This window comes from Echeneis naucrates, chromosome 16, assembly GCF_900963305.1.
Source record: "Echeneis naucrates chromosome 16, fEcheNa1.1, whole genome shotgun sequence".
Lineage (NCBI taxonomy): Eukaryota > Metazoa > Chordata > Actinopteri > Carangiformes > Echeneidae > Echeneis > Echeneis naucrates.
Genome location: NC_042526.1, coordinates 19,795,603 through 19,817,313, shown reverse-complemented (window position 1 = coordinate 19,817,313; position 21,711 = coordinate 19,795,603). Strand labels below are relative to the sequence as shown.

Sequence of the window (21,711 nt, the reverse complement as noted above, 5' to 3'; positions counted from 1 at the left end):
TGCTCTGTTCGTCTTTCACACACAGACGAATATATACAACCATATATGCATGCATACACCCATCGAATCCGGTTTTCAGCTCAGCATACTGTTAGATTTTTCTGTCACAGTCTAAATGGTGCAGTTTGCACAGAAAGAATTTGTTTTCATGCTCCTTCAAGCATGGTCAGATGTCAGGAATAGAAATGAACAGATAGTCTGGAATGGCATAAGATGAGACTGAGAGCACACGGCCACCACAGAGGACACAAAACACACTGGGCCTTGGATATATAACTTGAGTAAAAAGGAAAATAAGGCATTTCATTATTTACAGACTTTTACTTGCAAGAGCATAAGCAAGGACAAGTGAACTCTTTGGAGAGAAAAAGCCACACCCGGTTGAGGACTTCTGCTCAAACACATAGGTGTCAGCCTTTAAAAACATTAAAAAATTTTTAAAAACATTTTATTACACTAAGTTTACTAAGGTTACATTTACAACAACTGAAATCAAATCCATTGTAAATAAACCCTTCTTCAAACTCTTCTTCGTTGCTGAGACTTTTACAAACAGGACCTCTGACGGAGATTATCAAGGATTTGACATCAATAAAAGCAAGGGCAGTCTGCAGTCACCTGATTCTGAAATATAATTAACTATAAACTATAAACTATAAAACTATAAAAACTCTAAATTTCAAAGATACAGTATAAGCCAAGACCTTAATTCTTATGCTAGTCATGAAGCTAAACAATGTCAGAATGACAAAAGTCACATTCCACAACTCTCCCTGCTGATTAAATGGAAGAACACATTTGTGCTTCATATGTTAAAAAGCAATAGAAATGGATTTGATCAGTCTGATGCCAATAGTCGGGTGATCAAACAGATCAGTCTGGAGTCGATGGTCTATGCTGTGTCATAAAATTAAGTCATATATCTGGGTCTGGGTTGGATAGCTGAAGGTCAGACTTACAATTTGGACAGTCAATACATTTCTGCGTATTAAAGTGGCTATTTTGTTCTGAATTGACCATTTTACAAAAATGACCTGTCATAATTATAATTAATGATTTGAAGTTCAATTAGTTAGTTTTAAGTTATTAAGTTTATTAAGTTATCACAAATACAAGGGCTGTCTGTAAGGCCAATATGATGATTTTCTGGTATGTTACCTTTAGGATTAAGCTTCGTTTTAAATGAATAAACTGAAGCTATTTGGTTAAGCACAGATAAGTGAAGCATATGAAAGAAACAAACAATGGATTTTTTTTTTCTAGTCTTGTTTTTCTGATGAGGACATTTTTCACAGTCTGTCACACTAGGTTTAGTCAAGCACTAACTGAGCTTGACTAACAAGTTTATTGCACAGACTCCCCTGGTGTAAATAAAAGTTAACGAAGAGGAACACATATTAAATATTGGCAGTCTGGTGCAAAAGTATTCATATGTGTGAAAAGTTGCAACCTGAAACTCCCTATTGAACTTAATTTCCACTTATGGAGGAGTGGTTGCTTCTGTGGCTCTGCCTTGTGATGAACGCAGGATTGGCTGCATTTTCTAAGCATTCAAGTGGTATTACAGTGCAGGCCAAAAGTTTGGACACACTTTCCTATTCATTTGAAAGAAAACATGTGTCCAAACTTTTGGCCTGTACTGTATGTCTTCTTATATGTCTGTCTGATATATGTGGCATAAGCCTGGGATGCCTTCAGCTGCCATGACTGCAAAACCTGCTATTAATAGGAATATTAAAACTGGAACAGGAGAGGCACTATTAAAAAAAAAAGGAGCTTGAGTAATGGTTGAACTTTCAGTGGCTTCATCACTTCTTATCAAGGAATAAATCAGAATATAGAGAATATATGTTCTTTCACTATTTTAATGTTTACCTTTTGCTGCCTATTTTAATGATTAAAAGTTAACAGAGATCATTTATTGTAAGACAGGAGGAGAGGAAATTAGTGTAATGTGTCCTAGGAGAAATATACCTCGGACACACACACACACATACACAAAATAAGTAATTACCTGTGTTTGTGAGAAGTGGGTAATTTCGTTGTACTGGTTCCTGTCATTGGCTAGGATGAGTCTTCCCAAACGAGGTGGGCGGATAAGTGAGTAGCTTATCTCATTTCCATCCTCTTTGGTTACAGCCCCCAGATTGGCACTTGTTATGGGCTGCCGGGTTCCTGTGAAGACACGCTCCTGTGAGTGCTGAGATGATTCTGGTGAAAATGGTCTCTTGGCACCATAGCTGAACTTTGGAAATTGAGTAGAGTTTAAAAATGCCTCAGACTTATGCAGTTACAGTAACTCATGCAGCATTAGCCTGCAGAACAGTGCCCTGAACTGAAGTGAAGTGAGTTTCATTGCAAGATTTTATACAAGCTTTAAAAAAAAAGTGGGACCACAAGTCATCTCCTGTGCCAGCTAGAAAAAGACTATAAAGAGCTGAGGTTATTCTGCTGCTGATGCTCGTGATCATTCTCACTTCTCAAAACTTTCATCAGAAGGAGTTGTGATGTTTTTTTTTGTTTTTTTTTGTCAATCATTAAAGATGAGCTGATCATTCATTTTAAACTTGAAAATGGTTTGAAGCGTCTGAAGTCAGTCTTAAAAACACTGACATAACGTTTGAACTGGTACTGTGTTAATGACAATAATTAGTGTTTTTAAAGACTTTTGTACATATCTGTTGCCCTGCTACACAGTAGCTTGTTTCCAGTAAACAAAAATAATGACTTTGATTGATTATATTTGCTTAGTTATTATTACAAGCCACTGAGGTTGTTGATGTAACCTAATTTTCTCAGAAGTCTCTGGTATCTCTGGACTGCTACATCACATTTACTTCCTCAAGAGACATAATTCACATTCAATTACATCCACCTATAAACAATAGCAGCTGCGAAACAAAAGAGTGGTTTGTAAGTGTAAGTGACTTATGTGTTACACCTACAAAACACATCTTATAAACACATCTTATAAACGTATATCTTATATACGTTCTCTAAGTGATAAGGAACTTATACCATTTACTAAATACAGTAGTAAACATACTAAATATACTAAAATAAATAATAGTAATAATATTACTATTAGGATACTATATACCCAAGGTTACAATAAGATTAAAGCACAATGAAACAACAGACTATTATTATAAACATGAAGGGTTGAAACCATATTATATCAATATTCATGTTGGTTTTTTTTTGCATTTCTGGGCTAAAAATAATAAAAAATAAAGTTGAAAATAAAGGAGGTAAACTATGATGTATTTTTTATCATCCACACACTAAATGGAAAGTTGCTGTCCTGGAAACAGCATTTCTTAGCTAGAGGTAAAAAGGTCTTTGAAGTTCAGCATCATTTGAAGATGTGGGGACTGTTAATGGATGGAAAAATAATTCAGATTCTTTACTATAATCACTTTGTTGCAAAACAGCGACTTAAATGAGGTTTAGATGAACTGTCTGTGGCTGACTATGTTTTATATGTTGGATGCAAACATGAAACTGAAAAAAATACAATGGCTGAAAAAGGACTGTTATTATTCTGCGGTAATGACAATGGCTGAACCCTCATCACCATAGTTATCCCTCCATCACTGTTGTCCGTCTGGTATAAAATCGGGAGGATTTTGGCATCTTACCTGGAAACACCATGAGCTCCTCCTGCGTTACCATGGTATTGGTGAGAGGGCTGGCTGTGATGACAAATTGGTAGAGAGGAGACGTGTGCTCTCCATCTGTCACGGTGAAACTGAAACCACCAGACTCCTCACCTGGAGCAATGCATGAGATTGTTACTGTTCATTCATCTAGTTAATTCAATTCATTTGAATTTAAATACTATTTCCACAATACAACATGCAAAAACAACACCAAGATGAACATACATAATACAAAAATTGTATAATTTATATTACTTATACTTACATATTCTTATTACTTATATTACTTTTGCCTTTTTGATTAGAGATAAACTTTTATTTGAATACAATATCACAGGGTTGGGGTCTAAGAGGTTAAGGTGGTGGGATGATAAAAGGTAACAGTCAGCTGATAATTTACAGCTGTGTTGTTGTAATTCACTCAGTTTCTGATAGAAGTCAATAAATTTCACAAAAAAATATACACTGCGGTAAAAATCTGCATTGTGTGTTAACGGGGGCTTGTGTTGCTCTCACCCTCATGGATAAAGATGACCTCTCCATTGTTTATTTGAGCCTGTGTGAAATTCAGGATGGCCTCTTTGGGCGCCTCTTTCAACGCCACCATCCCGTTGGTCGGCACTTCTACATGATAGACCAGCTCTTCTGTGGGGGTATCGGCATCCTCAGTGCTGAGCATGCTGGAGGTGATATCAGCTTCCTCTCCAGTCAGGACCTGTGAAATATCAAAGACAGGGCGGGTGGGGGGTAGGGGGGGGGGGGGGCAGGGAGAGGGCACAGAGATGAAGAGAGACATCAGATCACCCAGTCAGAGTTATGTTTACATTACTTTCTCAGGTCAGGAGTCTGGAGGTAGTCTGGAGGCAGATAGATAGGCAAAGGAAAATCAATCTATCCAAAAAGAACTAAATTCTTCAACAAGCAAAGGAGCTTAGTTTAGAGACTTAACCCATCCTACAAAGAGCCACCTCCAAAGTAACAATTTAAAAAAGGTTAATTCTTTCTCCATGACAGTCTAGACGCTCCTGTTATCAGGAACACAGCACTGCAGGCTGAATGACTCTACCTGGGTAAAGGGGCTTTAATGGACTACTAATGGCCGGCTGGCTGAAAGTTGCATTAATTGAAAGAAATGGGCCAGATCCCCACAGAAAGAGATAGCTAGAATCAGTTGGGTGAATGAGCTGAAGGTACATTAAGAGGGACGGATCAAACCTGACAACCACCGAGCCCCTGATACCTATCTGACTCTCTCATGATTCAGGATGAAGAGCACAAAGCCTTGGGCAGGAGGACGAAAGGTTCAGGCTGAGGTGTCAGTCACCGAGAGCAAGGCCTATTTAGAAATTAACTGATGCTACATGGCACATACAAGCACCTGTCAAATATAATGTAAGGAGTTCTCCACTTATGGATCAATAAAGTAAATCTATCTATCCTTATATTAATCTAAAAGATTTTAAAATCACATTCTAGATGTGAAAGAATAATGGCTTTCAAAGGCCTTTGGAGAATGGGTATTAACTTTGATATGCAGTGATATTTGCATTTAAGAAAAGAGAATTAGAGATTTCAAAGCATGGCAGTTAGTTCTGGTGCAGGATCTAATCTGTTAATTTAAAAACCTTAGTAGTTGGTCTGCATATCATAATTGTAGAAAATGCTATTTTACTTCATTGCTATTACACTTTTAACAAGTTTTGTGTGCTGTCACACTGTCTACATGGGCCCATTTTTCCATGGGAATTTGAAAATGCGCTGCCAAATAATACAAGTGGGCCTCAGATGCATGCTACATTAACCGCATCTGTTTTGGAAAGTGCCTTTCAATGCTTTGGGGTGGATTTTACTATTTCATGTACTATAATAGCCTGACACTTAATTTTGTATTTGACTTAATACTGTATGTAATCTAAGTGTAGATCTAGGCTTTTTAGTTGAAACACAGTTTAGATGAAAACAGTGTAGTGCCATGCAGCATGAGCCAGATGTAAACTGAAACATTCAGCACTTCTAACGGCTTTGTGAGTCTGTTGCACAGTAGTGCTTTGAGCTAAACACTAATACCAGCATTCCAAGTGTTGGTATTACTGTCCGATTAGTGTCCAATACCAACATCTCTGCAGTGAAAATGCTCCTTCCGTGTCTGCATGAAGGCGTAATGTGTACCATATCTATTTTAACATAGCAAATATTTGCTGAAATGTCAAAATCATAAATGCAAACATTGCGGTGGTGCTGGTGTGAAAGTGAGGAAATACAAATTCTGGCACTGACCAGCTGACGGACATCCTAGGACATCATTAGTGTATCTGAAAAACATACAGTACAGGCCAAAGGTTTGGACGCACATTCCTATTCATTTGAATGAGAAGATGTGTCCAAACTTTTGGCCTGTACTGTATATTCCATTTATCCCTGTTTTTCTCTCCTCCAGCCTGACTCCTCCAACAACTCTCTTAGAATTTCTGATAAAACCGACAAAAATGCTGTCTCACTCACTGCTTGGTGTGAATCCTAATAACTCAGACACATCTAGTGCGGTTAATGTAACAAATGTGTTGTAGAGTGTATAATTTAGTTACCTTACAGTCAATCAGTTGCTAACACCCCATTCAGTTTGACACCGCGTCAAAGCTCCACCAGCACGATGCACAGCGTCAGCAGTTCAGTGCTGCAATTCATTATGGCTAATTTTTTTTTTGCTTCCTCTCAATTAGAACTTTTAAAACTGTTTACAAATTAAAAATGCGTTTTAGTTGAAGTGAAATCAACAGGACTGTCCCGCTCAAGTTTTGCAGCTAAAGCTATTTCAGCAGTCTTCAAAAACACAACAAGCTGTTTTCACTGAAGAATTTTTGTCTGTAACCTTCAAATCAATGCTAAGAAAGCAACAACATCCATCCATCCATTCATCCACACGTTCCATACGTACCAGTCAGAGCAGAAAACCTTTAGCATGACTATGGTAATATAAGATGGATGAGATTGTCAACCCTAACCCTAACCCAAAGACTTGATTGCACTGGTTTGCTGATTTACAGGTCAAAATGTGTCTGACGTATGATGTTTGAGTCATACCTAGATGTCCATCTGCACAGCCTTGGGTGCCAGGGAAGAAGAAATAGAGGCTCTGATCTTTGGAAGTAAACAGGTTGCCAGATTTAGGACTATAACCTTGACCAGAAGCTTGAAGAATGGAGCGAGGCCTATTGCTTAGATCTATGGTAAACTGATACACCAGCTATGATCTCAAAAGTACCCAAAATGCAATTCAAGCAGAACTCCACCACCATATATACCGACAGAAAAAATCCACTGTGCTGTTGAAGCCTGCGGAGATCTGCCTGTGATATCAGGCCTTAAAAGAACCTCTGCCTCCACGGGGCAGTTTCCATTTCAGGTCTGCAGAAAACGGAGCCTGATATTTTGTCTAGGGGCACACCCCTGGTGAGGAAGCAAAGACTGAGCCCAAACATTTTGAATCTGTTAGGGAGGATGGGAAGGGAATCTATTTGCCCTAAAGCAGAGCACCAAGGGAAGAAACAGCTGCTTGATGCATTCCCTCCTCTCTGTTTTATCCTTCCAAGACACGAGAGGCCTCCGGTGCTTCTGGTAGCTCAGGACGTGCTTTAATGTGCAGAGATGACTCAACAACAGCGCCACCCACCTTGAAAACAAGCATTAATAAGAACTGTTACAGGTAAAAACCAGTACCCAACAAGCACCCTTTCTCTTTCTACTAATGGAGCTGGAGTCATTAAAGATTTGTTTTCAATAAATGAGGAAAAAACTCCAGACAGGAAACAACAGGAAACATGGTGTTAATTTTGAGAAAGTTTTGCACAATGTAGAATGGATTACAGTGTAAGGATAAAAGCTTGTACTCATCTCAAGCATGGTTTTATTCAGAGATTGTAATTTTAGAAGGATATCTAAAAGCCAAAATTAGTCAGTAGTAGATCTCTGAAGACCCACAATGCAACAATGGTTTCAGGAGTAATTTCACTTTTTTCTTTTTTATTGGCTGCCAGTTAAAGGTTATAAGCCTGTGTGAGCACCCAGAATATCAGTGACCGGTGTGTTTGAGAGTTGGTCACAGATGAGGCTTCCAACAGTGACCTGATCATGTGATCCTGACCTGAACCTGCATGTCACTGTGGAAAGGTGGGATGTTAAACCACAGGTCTCAAAAACTATATTAGAGAGCACAAACTCAGGTCAGGATTAAACAGAGGAGCAGGTAGTGAGAAGGCACCCAATAGAAGGAATTCAGTAATAGTGCAAAGGTCTGCCCTAATAGGAAGCACACAATCATCTGACAAGAATTTGTGATAACCTCTCTCAGAAATATATGCATGAAACGGACATTGGTGATTTTTGGGATAAACATATTGGTCCATTGGCTGCTTTTGTTTTCACACCTTGGTACCATATTTTCCATTGATGCAGTAAATGTTTGGTAGAAAATGTGAACTCACATAGGATTGTTAATAATGAGGATGATAATGAACACAAGAAGGGCGGATTATCTCAATTTTACCATTATAATTCATATATAACCATTATCACAGGAGGACAGGAAGAAACAAAAGTTGCTCTCTTAAGGGCGTTGCTTGAATAATGAAAACTGCATCAATAATTAAAATGAGGTCATACCTGCAGCAGCGGTAGGTAGTTTTTATAGTGCAGTTAACCATCACGAACACTAGATGGCCACATAACCCCACTTTCCATTCCAGCAAAACCCCCAGACAGTTTGGAGCAGGTAATCTAAAAATGGCCTTGATGGTTTTTATAACAATCAATATGTTTAGCACCTAAGAGGAGGGGCTGAAAATTCAATTTGATCGGACACAATGGCTGATATTTCATTTGGAGGCAGAAATGAAAAAGCTGCCATAGGCAAATGACTGAGTTCGCTGATGACTCAACAGGATGCCACCCTCTCTCAAATGTTTGAGACTCTGAGGGGCACTAGACTTTTGAGGCTGTAACCCTTTCTGTCCAAAGGTCCGAGTACAGCTTACACTGGTATGTTCCTGCCTCTGTGCTGGGGAGTGAGGGGACGTGAGGTAAAGCTAGACAGATTACAGCAAAACAACATGATAGTAAGCCAAGAGAGCGATGGTGAACCATTTTGATTTCAGCTCCTCATCTGCAGTGATGAAAGATTTACTCCACATAGTGTCACCCACTTTGCGTTTTGATGAGGGATAAGAAAAATTACTATACTCCATCAATCACTCACTGGTGATATGCACAAGTAACGAGGAGGACTATGTTGACAGTCAAAGGAAACAGGATGTAGCCATTCAGACTGTGACAGAATCTAAGGAGAGAAGGGAGATTGAAAGATGAAATAGATAGATAGAGAAATTGCAAGGCTCAGACTGACCCTTTGGGAAAATTATTTAGAAACAAAGTTGAGGCAGACAGAGAAAGAACGTAAACCCGGATGAAGTCCAGCTGTATTGTACAGATTGAGCCAAATGGAATCAATGGTGAGCTTGAACAGAGCCCAATCACTGCCATTTTAGTCATGATGTCTGATCATGTGCTGCAGAGGTCACTATAGACACACACACATATACACACACTGCCTGCTTTAAATCAATCCAAGTGCCGCCAGGCCAGCCCAGGCTCTGTGTGAGTTAGACATCCACATATGATTAAGTTACATTCTGCAGCCTCTGCAGAGGAGGCATAGGGACTGGATGCCACCCTCTCACTGGCAGAAAAGCCACGGTCTCATCGACCATCTTGGTTTTTCCAAAAATACGGGTTGCCACGGAGACGCGGAGCCGCAGGCAGAGCAGGGAGGGCTGAATGACACAGTTGGTTTCCAGTTCTGTGAGCTGATTACTACTGGCTTTTTCCAACTGTCTGCTTTCTCTCACATACAACCTACGTCACTGATCCTGCAAAACTTTTCCTTTATGAAATATGCACACCAGTTTAACAGCAACACACTGTGAGCTTCCTGTAGGCCCTTTCAAAAAAAGATACAATTGATTAGCCAGTGTTCTTCATGCACCAGTGGCTATTATTGTAAGTTATTGGGTTTTTAGATTTACTACTTTATAAATAGTATTACTAATTTGTGGAGTAAAAACTAGTAGCTTATTACAGCCATAACTGCAGTAAATCTGCGCATATAGCTGCCTGAAATACTAGTCTACCAGTGTCAATATGTGAAAGGTTGGTGATGAAGTTTGTGTATCCCTGCATGTAGACTTCAGCTTTCCCCTTTAGTTGTTGTGCAGTGTTGTGAACCAACATGCTTCCACGTATTAGAATTTTCATGTTCATGTAACACACTTATGTAACACATAATTCACATTTGACCTTTGACCCGTTTGATTTTGTCATTGACTTCTTTCCTCAGGTAAACATTTTGTGTCTTCCATGGGTTGCATGCACAATTTTTCATCATGCTCAGTTGGAGGAGGCTAAATTGCTATGGTGACCAAAGGATTTTTTTTTGCGGACCTTTATTGTCAGGAACAAGATTAAAAGGAGATTGTCTCAAAGGAGAAGCTGTCTCATCTACTCATCTAAACACAATAAATGACAATCCAGTTGCTGTACAAATGCAATAGAGGGAATGTGTTTAAATGATGGTAGTAATTCACACCTATTGATTACAGTCTCTTAATAGTGTCCCAGTATGGATAAATCATATGGTAAGATTGACAAATCTATCATTCTAATTGTATGTTAAAAATATAAATTTAAATGTGTTAGATGCTGAAATTGTTTGTTTGAAATGTCAGTGCTCACTGACATATCAGCATTTAGAACTCCATTAAAATCCATACAGATCCTGTTTACTTGGGATTGGTCTTGTCACTGCAAGGAACACATACACTTGTGAGTCCCTATCTTCTTGTAGTTTATGTGACTTACACGATTCACACTCCACATTTGGGAGCAGTCAAGCTGAGAATATGCTAATTCACTTGAATTTCATGGCTCTTTATAAAACAAATTTGCTGCGGGCGCCACTGCTGTACTGACGCAGCATGTGTCATCTGCTGTGAGGGTAGTTCCCCTCTGTGTCTGAGTAAAAATTCTCTGAGTTTATTGTAAGAGGAGTCCAATAAATTCTTAGTTCACACAGGATTCATGACAGCATGCTGTAAGTGCAGATGAAACCATCCGGTATCGATGCAAGAAAGATCAGTGGATTTTAAAGTTTATTCAGAGTTCAGAGTTTAAATTCTTAAAACTAGGATCCTCAGTAAGATCAGACTGATATCATGGTGGCACCATTTTACTTTTGAACCCCTAATCCAGAAGGTCACAGTTTTTTTTCTTCAATTGCCACATCCCATGGGATTTACTGTCACATCACAAAAAATTCACATATTTATTTTGTTCTGAAAATCAAATTAAATCAAAGGCATAAAGCACTTAAAATATAGGTCTTATGTAAAGTGACCTTTCAACATCTCAGACTCATATGAGTCATTATCTGTCACAAAGCCATTAATCTGCCGCCCTGTCTCATATTTTAATGCATCTTGTCATCAGATCAATGATGCAAAGTCAGTAGCAGTCGGAAATGCCTGGTCCCCTCAATCACACACGCACTTGTTCTCTTTTCCAGCAGCACACAGTGCAAATATGTTCACAATAATAATGAACAGAAAACCTATTTACTGAATGTAACATGTACCTGTAGGAGAAGATTTTCTCCACAGCTTCATATTTTTACAATAAAATATTCATACAATTGTTTTGACAGACTGCAAAGAAAAGTTTGTTCTTCCTCCTTCACACAGAATGATAACTCTGGTCAGCTTGAATACTCATCAGCTGGAAAAATTACTCAAAGTGTAAATTTTATAGGCATAAAAGATTATCCTACAGCAACAGCCAGTGCTATTTCAAAGTACAAAACATTACCTCCAGGCCTGTGTTACGTGCCAGTCTTGGTGGCTCGTCGTTGACTGGAATGACAGTCACTGAGATGGTGATGGGAGGGCTCCGGCGCTCAATCTCATAAGCTGTGGCAGAGAGTGTGAAACTGTCCTCCCTACTTTCTGTGCTGTCATGCATGTAGTAGATGTGTCCAGCTTTCACCTGAAGAAGGCAAAAAGGAAGCAATTGTCACTTCAGTTGCAAATTAGACCTGACTGGCAGGGAGGATCATAAAATAGGGAAAGGCCAAAAGAGCAAAAAAGGTGGAATGACCAATTACAGTGACAGTTGAAAGCGATTCCTTCTAGAGACTAAGCCTGTGTCACAAACACCGGAAGCATGTAGGCAGGGACTGGATTTTTCAGGTTGCATCATGGGATGCAACCTGAAAGCTATAGTCAGTAGTTCCAAACTTTTTTTTTTTTTTTTTTTTTACTCATGGCCCACTTGAACAGATTAAAAATGTCGACAGCAAACATTAAATCATTAAGTAATCAACTAATTATTTAATCTTCTAAAACTTATCAGTTTCTGGGTCGCGGGAGGTGCAGGAGCCAATCCCAGCTCACACTGGGCAAGGCAGGGTCACCTTGGATAGGTCAGATCATCTAATCAACTACTGCTCAACAACTGCCCTCAATTTTACTCCAGTAAAATTTCCTATCATTGGCTTATTGCAGTGGTAAGCCTTAACACACACACACACTGACAGACACACACAAACATATATACATACATATCTATTATCAATCCATCCATCTTCATCCGCTTATCCGGGGTGAGGTATATGTTATACAAATTGTATTCATTACTTATACAGCTTGTGACCAAAACTGTATTCTGTGTGATTTGTTTTGGGAAACACAGCTTCCAGTGGAAATGGAACAAAGCTACACATGCCTACTATCATTCCTGTCTCTTCTGTTTTGTTTCCAAGCAAATGATTCATCCTTTCAAAGTTTTAAGACAAAGGATATAATCGGGTCTTAAAGACAAGAAGAAAGAGGAACTCACATATGGAACAAAACCTTGAGGGAAACCAGATGTAGAAAGGAATCAGTCACCCAGTGTCAGGTTTGTTAGATGGAAAACAGCACCTGAGGCCAGGATGAGCCAACCCTGCTGACTTTCTGCTTAAACAGGAATGTCAGGATGTAGCACTCTACCTTCTTGTTCTTCATCCTAGTAGTTTTGTCTGGATCACATAATCTGTCAATCTAAGCGTCTTCCTGTGATACTTTTTTGACAAATTGAAGGTATTCAGAGGGTTTCTCTGGAAGAAGGACAGTTTGTGTAGACAAAAGCCAGTAAGCTACAGGATGAGAGGACCTGCCTCAGAGAGCAGGAAGTGCCAAATGGATCCCATATGACTGGTAACCCTCTATAACAACCCCCATCATCATTAGTGATCGGGGAAGGTCAGGCAGACAATCAGTCTTCTTGCCGGGACAATAAACAGTGGGTGGTTGTTGGACACGAGGCCTTCAGATCTTCTCACAGAAACACTGATGTGCGTGTGGATATTTCACACTAGCATGCATATTTATTTAAACTTTCATTTTGATTAATGTAAGATCTCAGCTTCCGTGTGCCCGCTTTATTTTGAAAAGTTTTAAATTATGAATTGTAGAAAATTGCTTACTTTGCTCTGAAAACATTTTTTACTTTGAAAAATAAAGGCACCTGTGTGAACTTCAATAGGTTTCTACAGACTTTAGGGCTTAACCTGAATAAAGTTAAGTTTTTTATGTTTCAACTGAAACAACAGTTTCAGATTCACTGTGTTTCTTCACAGTTGGATGGCACCCATGTACCTGAACATGTACACGGCTCCATTGTTCAAAGCCAAATAAATCCGAGTCAGCACTGATGGTAGCAGAATATTATACATTGTCTGACACAGATTCTACACATATGCGACACATCTGGGCCACAAAGCACATAGTTACTTAGCATTCTTGTGGTTGGTGTTCATGTAGCTCTTCTGCACGAGACTATAATTTTTCTTTTTACTGTTACTTTTTGCTTATATAACTGTGTGTGAACTAGCCCAAAGGATGACTTTATCACAATTACTGCACACACCAATAAGTCCACTATAGTGGGAACTTCTCCATTGGACCTTAAAAGACAGTTTCATGTAATGGGGGTGCAATAAAGAAAGGTGCAATTGGTTCAGAATAATTAAGCTTTGGTGAAAGTTTGGAAATTTTTTTCCCTCAGTGAGGTGGGGTTCGGGTATAACAATGAAAGCAAACAATGAAAATACACATGCTAAAAAAGGCTTTTATCTTATTTCCATTCTAGCAGATGTTGTGTTTTATTTTTGCCTCCTTGCTGCGAATGCACTCTCTGCTATGCACTAGGTCTATTTGAGTTGCACACAGGGATTTTTGAGATACAGTATGAGCGAGTTTGGCAGAGGTGCGAGAGGTTTGTGTGCACTCGTGCATTATTATAAGAATATAGTAGGCCAGTTTATTTTGGCTTAAGGCAGTCCAGAGGCATTGTCAGTTTTTCCACAATGGTTCAGCAAAGTAGAGGAGAGTATAGCTAGACTAGGACTGGATGTAGGAGCTGCAAGATGTGTCCAGACGTGTGCTCCACAAAACTATGCGGTCCATTCAGATGCATGAGGTTTTTCCACCAGTAACTACTCATGCATTTTTTATATTTTCCTAAATCTGGGCTTCTGAACCACAAGGAGAGAGACCAGATAACAGTATTGCAGTAGCTCACAGATTCTCCCTCTCCCTTTCTATTGGGTACAACACAACAAATCCAAAACAGCACTGAGTAGTAACTGGGGAAAGTTCCCTAGTGATGCCTTGCTGTGGTAACAACCACTCGTCCTGTTGTGAGAGGAAGTTATTACAACCCCTAGAGTTATTAAAATGGGGTAAAATATACATACATATATACATACTCTGCAATATGTTGCCTCTTTTCCACAAAAATCATGTTGATTTTGACCCAAATAAAATTTAGGTACTAGGTTTAGTCACATCATGGCCAGTTGTCCCCCAATGTTGTGCTTATGCCACAAGAGACTAAAATCTACTTTCCGGTCAGGGCAACTTCTTCATTCTCTCATGCTGAATTAAGGACTGGATGCCAGATGAGTCACTATAGCAAAGTGGTATTAGGCTGGGGCTGACAGGTTAGCATGCTAACTTCAGGACAATGTAAGAGTGATGGCTGTAGAAGTGAAACAAATGAAGAGCTAACATTGGAATTGCTTTCAATTACCACAGTTTGATGCTTAACTGTCAAAGTTTTTCTGTATTAATGAAGTTAAGTGCTGCAAATGCTAACTTTAGCTATGAAAACATATTTACGGCACCTTTGGTAGATTCAGCAATACATGTGGTACAATAAACTATTTGGTTCTTGAAAAGTTTTAATTGCAAAACCCTCGATCTGCTAATAGCAGGCTGGGAAAAAGAAAAAGTCAGAATTTAGAGTGGAACATCAAAAACTACAGGGAAAACCAAAGGGGAATATTAAATCCTTAGAGTGACTTTAATGAATATTTTAATATCAGCATTGTCTCACATGACCTGTGTTGCTCTAAGTGCCAATGCCACACATCAATATTACACCACTCTACACGGTTGGGTTGTTAAAATTAGTGAATTGGTGCATTTTGCTGCCTAAGAGAACAATCTTTAATCAGTAATTTAGGACTCAAAACAGGTGATTGTGTTATACAATCATTAATACAAGCCAAAATGCACAAGTGGAAGATAAGTGCTGGTTCATTACCCACCAGCAAAGTGCCTGTGTAGTTATCCATTAGCCAGCAGCTAAGCATTCCAATTTACAGTAGCATTGCACCATGATATTGAGCAATAAAACATTACATGATAGTTGATTCAAATGTTTTTGGCATTTAGCAAAGGAAGGGATAATACATGAGGGAAAACAGGAGTATTATTTGAGTAGGGAGGCTGTGATGGTGGAGTTGGTGACATTATCTGCTGAAACGTGGAAGTAAATTTCTATATCTCTCACACAATAAGACTACATACCTCTTCCCAGGTAAAGTAATTAAGTTCGTCTCCATGGAGGTAGCGGAGATCCCCGTGCTGTGGTGACTCAGCCACCATAAATTCGATATTTATTGAGCTGTAGAAGGGATGAGAGATGTTTACAATCTCTGTGTTAATTGCTCTGCTGAGGCCTTCCTTCACAGTAAAGTTGAAGGTCTGGACGGGGATAAGTTGCGGGACTATGTTCACAGAAATCTGCAAGTCCTCCACTGTGGTAAAACCATTACTGACATCCACTGTGAAGGCGTCACTGCCCTGAAAGAGATTAATGTTTAAAGTAGTATTGATATATTTGAAACAAACCTTGTTTCTGAGACACATCAGAGGCCTTTTGGGTCTGATTTGACTCTCAGCATAAAATACAAGCTGCCACATTTGATTTATTAAAACTGAGTAAATTCAATGACAACAGACCTGCATGGATGCAGCCACGTAGAGAATATGGCCCTGATCAATGTCATCTTGAGTGAAGGTGTGAATATAGTTGAGGACAGGCGAAGCTGTTCCGTCTGAACTGTTTGTCATCTTGACCACATGACCAAACCGAGGAAGCTCTTTCATAGTGAATACTATTTCTGTGGGTAGAATATCAGCTTGGTCCACCTAAAAAAGATTGTATAAAGCAAAAAGTACAATTTACCATCTAAACATACAATTATATTTTGTTGAATGACACATTCAAGTTCACTTGAAAATGATCCCTTTCACAATAATGTAGCATGTCCTAATTGGAAATATATGTGTATAGTAACTAATATATTTTTTGCTAGTTATGTGGAACTGAAAATATCAACAATTGTCATGCTAAAACAGCCCTGTTTACTTTTTAGGGAGAGACAAAATTCTTCCTGGGTTTTCAAATAATTAATTTAGTTGAAGAATCAGTAGAATCAATAAAGGGAGAGCAAATCATTGAATCTCACAAAAAAAATCTGAAGTCCAAAAAACTGAAAAGGCATGCCCCCGCCCCATGACCAAAATGCTTTAATTGCTTACTTCTGGTTAGGGTGGCGGTTTTGTCCCCTAATCCTGTACAAGATTGCAAATATAGAACTTTCAGTGGATAAAAATAGTAGATGGTTGTGCCACTTCCCTCATGAAAAATCAACTGATCTAATTTGAATTTGGCAGCAGTGTGCCAAAGTTGATTGTTTGACTGAAATGGTGCTCAGTATATATATTTACTTTAAATTTTCCATTTATTATTACCATTACCATACCATTGTTCCATTTAGTCACATCCGGATATCAATGCACTGTTACAACAGCACATAGTACATAATGTAAATTTAACGGTCCTACTGTGCTGTACAATATAGGCTTATATGTAGTTGGGAGAAAATACAGATATAGTGACAACCTAATGCCATTGACATGACTTTCGTATGACTTTATAGTCCAAAATAAAAACATATATTGGCAAAGCTCACAGAAACAGAGTCAATACAGTACATCTCGCAAAGACCATTCACTTGAAGCTTTGTTCAATACATTTTTCTGCAGCATGTATCCTATGTGTTTACATTCTGCTCCAGTCAATACTGCGGGTTTAGGAGTGTATTACTGTGAAAACGAAGCTTAGAAAGCAAAAAATGATTTTACTTTTTGTAATATTCCTCTTTACTTAAAAAAATCAAGCTATATATACAGGAAAAGTGTCATGAATGGTCCAATAATTTAACCTTATTAATTGCTTTCAAGTACGTAAAGACTCAAATTTCTGAAGGAAGGCTTGAGGAAGCTTCTTGGGGGGATACTTAAAGCCCTGTTTTCCGCACTTAATAGACTGTAATTTAGTACGTAAACTAGATGAGAAGCAGCAACCCAGCGTTGTATTTAGCCTTTCTTTCATGTGGCTATAATTTAGATTAGAGACAGGGTTGCAAAAAAGGCCCGTATGGTTGAATGAGTCATGTGAAAAATCTTTTCCACAAAGAAAGAAGAAACTTGAAATAGACATGTTACAATAGATATGGTCTGTCACACTGTTACTTTCAAATATATGTATACAAGTATATGCATGAATTTTAAATTATCATCTTGTTGAATAAAAATTATTAATTAATTAACTCAAATTAAAGGCTGAAGTGACTTCATGGCCTGTACCTTAAGATGATCCTGGCTGATGACAGTGTGCTCTCCCTCGTAGGAAATAATGACTTCATTGGTTATCACCTCAAGCTCAGTGAGGTAGCCTTGCTTGAATATTTTTATCCTGAATGTGCCCTCTTCAGAATGTCCTTGTGCTTGGACAATGAAGCTGAACGAGTCCTTGGATCTCAGGCTCTCATAATTATGCTCATATGACACAACACCTTTTTTCAGGTCCTCTTGGGTAAATGCTGAAGCCTCAATCCCACTCACAATAATCCTGCCGTCGTTGGGTGGGGATAGGATCTGGAACTTGATCTCACTGTCATCCCTGATGTCCATGTTGGTGTCTGCACTCAACAGGCTGGTGTTTAGGGTGTTGGTGCTTCCGTGGTCGATGACAATGGTTGGGCTGTTCACCACTCGCAGGAAGGGCTCGCCTGCTTGGATCTGAAGAAGTGCCGTGGTCTTATGGAACCCATCGGACACCTGTAGTGAGAAGCGTTCCCTATCTGCTCCATGGTGAATGAAAAGAATCTTCTTGTCAATGATATTGGCTTGTGTGAAACGAAAAATAGGCATCGATGGACTGGATGTTGAGACGATATTGCCAGAGAGGATTCCCTCGCGGGCGTAGACAATTTGTGTGTCATTGAAGCCGGAGTCGTCATCCTTGAACTGGATGACATCAGTCGTCAGCAGACGCTGACCGTGACGTACCACATTGAAGACTTTATCCACAACCCTCACAGGAGCATGCTCGTTCTTGGACTGGATTGTTATTCTGAATACACCACTCACTTCTTTTTGAGCGTCTGAACCTTCTGTTTCTTCATCAACTGCTGTGAAATGGAACTCATCACTGTTGGTCTTGGAGCCATCATGCTTATAGATAAGCCTGTCAAGATGGAGGTCTTCATTACTGAAAACTCTAACTGCCCCTTCAAATCTGGGCTGCCCGGGAGGAGAATCCCTGATGAGACGGCCATGCCTAGGTTCTTGCGTGACCCGGTAAAGGAAATTAGTAGAACTTCGTGACTGCATCCAAAGATAGTCTTTGTTCAGCATCTTCTCACTGCCCTGCAAGGTAACCAGCCTCACATTGGTCAAAACAGGAGCTCCTGCACTGGTAAGCACATTAATTGGAAAGGTGTACATGGGAGAGTACTGATCTTCAGCAAGGACTCTGAACTGAAACTGGTCTACATCATCCAAAGCTCTGCGCTCCCAAACTCTATAGCTGACAGCATTGCTGATAATGTCCTTCTGGGTGAACATATCACCCTCAGCTAAAGCCTTGTCTAACAAGTGGAGACTACCCAGTATTGGAGGTTTGACAAGGATATATTTTATAGTTTGTGGATCAAGAGTTTTCCCTCGCACTTCAGCTTGAAGCCTTGTTAGTCCAATCATTTGCTCACTACCACCCTCCAACTCCAGTGGAACGAGATTAGAAATTTTAACTTGTGCAGGCATGATCTTTACTAGGAAGGTGTTGTTCCACAGGGAGAACTGCCCCAGATGGGCGTCAAACTTAATACGGTCCACCATGATATCTTCTTGGTCACGTGCATCTGTGCTGATGTATCTTAGGTGGTTTTGGTCCAGATCAGATTGGTGGAAAGTTGTAACCTGCTTGTACTTTCCATTGCTTGTCATAATCTGTAGTTCTCCAAATATCAGGGGCTGGGTAACATTATACATGATATCTCCATTGCGAGGATGACTGATGGCAGCTAGATTTTGAATACCTATGGATGAGTTGCTTCCTTGCGACAAGAGAAGGCCAGTGTTGGTGACAATAGTGACATGTGGCTGTGTCACAGACAACTTTAAAGTGGCTGAATGGCTTACTGACTGCCCATCAGACACTTCCAGGGTAATCCCAGCAGCATTGCCTCCCCTATGTACAAAATAGATATTTCCATCTTTCAGCTCCCTGCAGGTGAACTCTGAGATGCTTCTTCCAGGCTGTTGACCATTTTCCAAGTAACCAATGTCCATGGAAGGCTCTGAGGTTACAGTTACTACTAATTCATCACAGCGGGTGTCAGAATCCATGATTCTTATAAGACTGGGGCTGAGACGAGTCCTGCCATTTTCTGTGATGGTGATTTCTCCTCCGCTAATTTGTGGTATATCATTGACAGGAATTATTTCAACTGGCAAGATGTACTCATGTGGAGGTCTGAGACACTCAGGGAGGTTATCGTTGCTGTGAACCTCCACCTGTAGCTGAATCTGATCCGCATACCTTTCATTTCCATCATGCATATACTTTATTTTCTTATTGGCAATATCCAGAAGAGTGAACTTTTGCATGCGCTTTGTATTAATGTTCATATCAACCACACCATACCAGGGATCATTCTGGAGAGAGAAGATAATAGCCGACTGACGCATCCCAATAGCACTGAGGTCAAATGTAGGGTTTAAGTTGTTGATCTCAATCAAACTTTCTCCACCTTCTGGCACAAGCAGTGGGGTGACATCAAGAAGTTTGGTTACGTTCTTGAAGAACTCTGGTGTTTCATCTGTTGGGTAGCAATGCTGTTGTTCATTCAAGTTTGTATCAACAAATTGGATATGGACAGGAGGAGAAGTGGGGGTTGTATCTGCATCATAATAACTTGAGTCGTCATAGTCCTCTCCTTCACATTTAACGTGAACATCTTTGGTCACCAAAGCATCCTGGAGGCTTCGCAGCTTCTGATTTACCTTGATATCTCCTAAACATCCAATAAAAGATTCAGATATAATGTTCTCCTCTGCACGACTTAAGGAACCACTTTCACGAAAGAGATCCTTCATTTTTGCCTGGATGCCTCCAAGATACAGGTTACCTATTAGGTCCAGTTTTTCTGACGAGTTAAGATGAAGGAAAGACGATTTGCTATCTACAGTAATGATAAAAAATTCCTGATTGACTTGAACCTCAACTCTATGCCACTGATCATCATCCAGCTTCTCCTGGGTATTTTCCAGTACCTCCATGCCATCACCAAGGTCCACCACACCTTTGAGATAGCCTTCAGAAACAGCAAGAGCAATGAAATCTGAGTCACGGCCAGGATGGAAAACAAGTAACGCATCCTCAATGGTGGTTTTCATCAGGAAGTGCAAGTCTCTCGGGGCACTGCTAGCTCTGCTCCAGGTGGGGAAAGACACAAAGGAGTCAGGAGTGCTAAAACTAGTTGTCTCGCCGTTACCAGCCTCAAACTCGCTGCTGCAGGATTCTTTAGTATCATGACATTGTTTAAATGCTGTGCTGAGAATATCAAACTGATGAGACTCAAATTTAACCTCAGACATGCACCCGCGAAAAGGGGGAATGGCATTGCTCAGGTAAGGAGCGTCCAGCTCTCCGGTTCCACCGAGCCAAATGCCCAGGTCAATATTGAGTTGTTCCCCATTAACGTTCACAGGAACATATGTCGGAAACAGCTCATCAATGAGCATGGTAAGCTGGCCATCTTGTAATGTCAGTGATATTTTGTGATCCAAGAGGTTGTTCAGATGTACTCCCTGTGAGGAGGACAGTGTCACCTCACCAGCCCCCATATTCATCCGTGCCTGCAGGAAAACAGGGACAGTTTAAATCAGAATAATTCTTTAATACAATGCAATTCAGGTTTTGCTTTATTTGATTGTTAGAGTGATTATGTGTAAGGAGGACATGTATTAGAGTCACATCAATGTTTAAAGGAAATCCTTTCTTTGATGAATACACCAAAAGTTTTACTGTCATTTAATATTGTATATACCAACCTCAATACTGGGATGATAATTCATTGACTCATAAAACACTTGAGTCAAAGTTTCTTTTGACTATAACATCAACGATCATAATCTCAGAAAAGTATTTAAAACCTCTGAATATTCTACAGGTATATTCTCAGTGCTGACAAAGCAATATATTAAAAAATGATACGTTTCACTTAGAGCATTAGACATTTGAGTTTTAAATAAAGTTAAACATG

At 39.6% G+C, this 21,711-nt stretch overlaps 1 protein-coding gene across 1 annotated transcript in view; it reads right to left on the bottom strand.

The window, feature by feature from the left end:
* Positions 1 to 21,711, bottom strand: part of cspg4 (chondroitin sulfate proteoglycan 4) — a 62,685-nt gene that overhangs the window by 5,204 nt on the left and 35,770 nt on the right. The window contains exons 3-9 of the mRNA XM_029523819.1: positions 17,747 to 21,304; positions 16,055 to 16,243; positions 15,620 to 15,895; positions 11,574 to 11,750; positions 4,179 to 4,377; positions 3,642 to 3,773; positions 2,015 to 2,175 (exon numbers count right to left, since the gene is read on the bottom strand). Of these exons, the coding sequence (XP_029379679.1) occupies positions 2,015 to 2,175; positions 3,642 to 3,773; positions 4,179 to 4,377; positions 11,574 to 11,750; positions 15,620 to 15,895; positions 16,055 to 16,243; positions 17,747 to 21,304 (4,692 nt within the window). The remainder of the gene's footprint in view (positions 1 to 2,014; positions 2,176 to 3,641; positions 3,774 to 4,178; positions 4,378 to 11,573; positions 11,751 to 15,619; positions 15,896 to 16,054; positions 16,244 to 17,746; positions 21,305 to 21,711) is intronic.